This window comes from Camellia sinensis, chromosome 2 (genome assembly GCF_055761805.1).
Source record: "Camellia sinensis isolate YWXY chromosome 2, ASM5576180v1, whole genome shotgun sequence".
Taxonomy (NCBI): Eukaryota; Viridiplantae; Streptophyta; class Magnoliopsida; order Ericales; family Theaceae; genus Camellia; species Camellia sinensis.
The window spans coordinates 128,760,700-128,765,460 of NC_138962.1; the positions used below are offsets into that span (position 1 = coordinate 128,760,700).

The 4,761-nt window shown below is 42.9% G+C and overlaps 1 protein-coding gene across 1 annotated transcript; it reads left to right on the forward strand.

The window, feature by feature from the left end:
• The first annotated feature begins 562 nt into the window (after nucleotides 1-562).
• Nucleotides 563-4,360, forward strand: LOC145819033 (uncharacterized). Its single transcript, XM_082913014.1, has 4 exons — nucleotides 563-1,709; nucleotides 1,863-2,406; nucleotides 2,500-2,596; nucleotides 2,753-4,360. The coding sequence occupies exons 1-4, from the start codon at nucleotides 563-565 to the stop codon at nucleotides 4,358-4,360; spliced, it is 3,396 nt and encodes a 1,131-aa protein (XP_082769140.1).
• The last annotated feature ends 401 nt before the right edge of the window (nucleotides 4,361-4,761 follow it).

Below are 4,761 nucleotides of genomic sequence, written 5' to 3' on the forward strand. Positions count from 1 at the left end.
GAGATTACCGAAGGCCAACTTACAAGGATCACACACAATCAGAGTATAAAATATGGGGCCTACAAGTGCGGAAGCAATATATATTGAATCTAAGTAGTCCATAAGAGCCGTGCATAAGTCAAATGAAATGGCATACATCTTTACAAAGTCTTACAATTTAGATACAATAAGGAAATGAAATACAAAATACATCTTGACCAAAAGGCTTCTCAAGCCGACATATACAAAATACACATGAAATATAAGCTAAGAAGCATGATCTTCAAGATGTTACAAGATGCGAATCCAAAACACGTCGGCAATGCACCCAAAAACATATCGGCAACACATCTAGGCCTCAATGCCTTCTTGCTCATCACCTACATATACATACAGAGGGTGAGCTTGGATACTCAGTGAATGATATTAGAAATAAAGGTTTTGCATGAGTGATATCCGAGATCTCTTCCAAAACAATACATAGCATAACCACTAATGAGATATTGAAAACCCTAGAAACAAGGAGTTTCTAGAGAGATGTGGGAGCTTCTCTCTCTAACCCATTCTAGAAACAACGGGAAATATGGATCCATTGGTGGAGAGTCCTATGGATCGCGATCTTGAACCTGATCAAACTCTTGAGGCTTCGCGTGAAGGGGGAACCAAGAGGCAAACGGATCCGAAGTTGGGATCTACAGTTACATCGGGAAAAATCCAAGAAGCTACAGAAGATACATCAAAGCACGAGTCTTCACGACCTCAAGGTGATGGAGATCGTGGGGTAGCGGGTTTGAAAATGGTAAATCAGAGTAGATCTATGGAAACGAAGGGGGCTATTCCAGATTCTGGGAGGGGTCGTCCTATCCCTTCTCAACAAGGAGCGAGTCTTGCCGCTGAGTCAACTCAGCTGATCACGAGTTCAACGAATCTTCCGTCCGGAGCAACGATCGACGATGGTAATGCCTTCTTGACTCCGGTGTGTCAAGGTACTAACCCTAAATGGTCTGAGGAAGTGGAAGAGGAACATAATAGGTTTCGAGATCTCCCTAACAGTCTCGATGTAGCCAGGAATCGAGGAGAGGGCAAACAAAAGGTGTATCCAAGGGAGGCAGAGAAGATTACAGATACTGTAGTCCCTTTGGTGGACCACAGTTACAACCCTAGTCCCCAAGGAGGGCGTGGGAAGGGAGGAGGTAGTTATCGAGGAGTGAGAGGAGGGCGAGGTGGAGCTGGGAGCAGCAGAGCTATGGAGGAAGGGAGACCTGCACAACAACGGACATGGGCTAATGTAGCTGCATCGTCAAGGTCGAGTGTTAAACTCAGGTATATTCCTCCTTCTTCTGTTGATGATGCGATAGTCGTGCATATGCCTCCCAGATCTGAGCCAATTGACAAATGGGACTCCTCCCTTATCGGTTACTTTGTTGATAAGGGAGTGGGGTATAATCATCTGCGTAATAGTGCCTTTGGGCTTTGGAAGGCTAAAGGATTAAAGGAAGTTCAAACAAATGGGGATGGGTTTATGTTTTTTATTTTTGATTCCCCAGAAAGCTGCAGAGAAGTACTTGAAGGGGGGCCTTGGTATATCGGAGGCTACCTTCTTATCCTCAAGCAGTGGAAGAGAATGATGAAGTTGGCAAAAGAGAAGTTTACCAAAATCCCAATCTGGGTAAAATTCTTCAACATTCCAATGGAGTACTGGGACCCCGATGGGTTTAGTAGAATAGCAAGTGCGATTGGAAATCCCCTATTTCTGGATTAGCTCACGGCTAGGGGTAGCAGACTGGCCTTTGCTAGAGTTTGTATTGAAATCGAGGCAACTTCCAAATTGCCTACTTATTTCCAGATCTGGTGTGATAATGAAGCTGTATTAATCCGTGTAGAATACCAAGGCCTTCCTGCTATATGCCAACACTGTCAGATCTTTGGGCATGAGACTGCTAAGTGTGTTTCAACCCAGGTTGCCCACTTGATCTCTTTACAAAAAAACACTGAGGAGCAAACTACGGAGTTGGTAGATGAGTGGACAACTGTTACAGCCAAAGGTAAGAGAAAGGTGGGAGAACCAGAACCAGCTCTCAGTCCCGTCTTGGAGGAGGAAACAGATCCTATCAACATGATGGAGGAGTTGGCCCCTAACCCTATGGTAGAGGAGGCTCCCAAACCTTTCCAAGCAGTGGTGGATCTCTCAGAGAGTTCGGAGGAGAGTGCAGAGATGGACCCGGCTAAAGAAATGGACAAGTTTACAGAAAACGTTCTGGAAATCACGAAGCTGGTTATTCCTCAGACAGCTGAGCACATGGAGTCAGTGATCGCTGAAGTCAAGTTGGCAAGGGAAATCAAAAAAGCTTTTACTCACCAAGCAGCTAATCAGATGAGTGGTGAGTCCTCTGGCAAAGGTACCAGCAGCCAGAGGAGGAAGAAAAGGTAACCCAGGTTGTAGTTGGTTGTGGTTTGGTTTTTGTCGAGTCTCGTTTTTTGTATCCCAATGACTGTTAAAATTGCTTTTTGGAATGTTAGAGGGTTGAATGACCCTTCTAAACATAAGGAAATTAAAAATTTGGTTCTCAATGAAAATATCAATGTCATGGGTGTTTTGGAGACTAAGATCAAACAAGTAAATGAAAATAAAATTTGTTCCAAGTGTTTTGGTGATTGGTCTTTTTTGTCTAACTCCCAACCAACTGTAACTGGTAGGGTGTGGGTGTGTTGGAATAATGTTATTTGTAATGTCCAATTGATCTCTATGTCTAACCAACATATTTTTTGCAAGATAACGGAGTTGGCTACAAATGATGTGTTTTTTGCAACTTTTGTTTATGCTGAAAATAAACACAATTTAAGACTTCCTCTTTTTGAGAGTTTGGCTCAGATCTCCCGGGCTAAATCCAAATCCCCCAGTATTTTTTTGGGTGATTTCAATGCTACTAGAATCCGTCAGGAAAAAGTGGGGGGGTCTTCAAACTGGTCTTCTGAGCATGAGGCGTTTAATACCTGTATAAATGAGTCTGAATTGGCTGATCTTTCTTATGGGGGATGCCAGTTCACTTGGTCTAACAAAAGGTGTGGTGGTGAGTATATAGCCACGAAAATTGATAGGGTGTTAATCAATGAGGCTTGGTTAGACAAATTTCCTGAGTCTACTGCATTTTTTCTCCCTTCAGGGGTCTCTGATCACTCCCCTGCTGTGGTCAACACATCTATTGCTAAGACCTCTTTCAAAAAGCCCTTTAAGTTCTTTGATTGTTGGTCTAAACATCCGGAGTTTATCTCTACTGTGTCCTCCTCTTGGAATCAATATATTAGAGGTGTCCCTATGTTTCGAGTGTATCAAAAACTGAGGCAACTCAAGGTCAAACTCAAACTCCTAAACAAAAAGGACTTTAGCGATATATCGCTCCGTGTTCAGGCATCAAAGACCAATTTGGACCTTCTCCAATTTAAATTAGATAAGGACCCATTGAATTGTGTGCTTCAAGGTCAGGAGAAGGAGGAGCATAAGAAGTATTTAGATCTTACACAGGTGGAAGAGAGTCTTGCCCTTCAGAAATCTAGAATCCAATGGCTCGGGCTTGGGGATAGGAATAGCAGTTTCTTTTTTAGAACTGTCAAAAGTAATATTAATAGGGGGAAGATCCTGAGTGTGGATATGGGTAATGGCCTTAGATCCACTGAAAGTGGTGACATTCACAGTGCTTTCATCCAGTACTTCACTAATCTTTTTGGTTCCCCTTTTGAGGATGAGTATCATGGCTTTGAGAGAATCAGATCTCTGGTACATTCCAAGGTCTCTGATGACCAATCTGTTATGCTGAGTAGGCCTGTTACTGATGATGAAATTAAGGAGATCTTTTGGTCCCTCAAGGCCAACAAGGCCCCTGGCCCTGATGGCTACTCAGCGGGCTTCTTTAAGAGCTCTTGGGATATTGTGGGTAAGGAGGTGACTACTGCTATCAGGTCCTTCTTTGAGTCTGGCAAGCTTCTCACAGAAGTCAATAGCACTATCATTGCCCTTATCCCCAAGATTCCCAATCCCATGAAGGTGGGTGATTACAGACCTATTTCTTGTTGTAACACTATTTATAAATGTATTGCCAAAATCATAGCGAATAGAGTTAAGCTTGTGTTGCCGAGTTTGATTGATCCTGTTCAATCTGCTTTTGTTCCTGGTAGAAGGATATCGGATAATATATTTCTGTCCCAAGAGATCATGAGAGGTTACCATAGAGACTCCAAGGTCCCTAGGTGTGCTATGAAAGTGGACATCATGAAAGCCTATGACAATGTTAGATGGGAGTTTATTCTTGATATCCTCAAAGCAATGGATTTCCCTCTAAATATGATTAATTGGATCAAGGCGTGTATTTTTTTGGGTGAATAAGAAATAATATAAAACAGAAGATTTACAAAAATACAAGGGGCATACCCCAGGCCCTAACAACAGAAGACAACACAAGCCACAGCCCACAAGCACCGAGGCCCAAAGGAACACTAACAAAATCTAAAACAAACCTAAGAGCTACATCCGAAAATAGAGCCAAAAGAAAAAACGTTGCCAGGCAAATTTGTACAAAGGCCATATCCTATGATGGATAGGGACCTTGTACAAGGACAGACCAGCAACCAAAAAGCACCATTACAATAATCCAAAAACTCCCTACACAACCCGTAGGGATGGGCACCAATACACCCACACGCCTCCCTACACAGCCCGTAGGGATAGGCACCTGTAACCAATATATGTAATACAAAATTGTAACTCAAGCAAGCCGAAGAGATATA

Coding starts and splice junctions, on each gene's coding strand:
- LOC145819033 (XM_082913014.1), top strand. CDS start 563: ATGGATCCATTGGTGGAGAGTCCTATGGATCGCGATCTTGAACCTGAT. Junction 1,710..1,862: donor TGGGTTTAGTAGAATAGCAA/GTGCGATTGGAA, acceptor TAATCCGTGTAG/AATACCAAGGCCTTCCTGCT. Junction 2,597..2,752: donor TGGAGACTAAGATCAAACAA/GTAAATGAAAAT, acceptor ATTTTTTGCAAG/ATAACGGAGTTGGCTACAAA.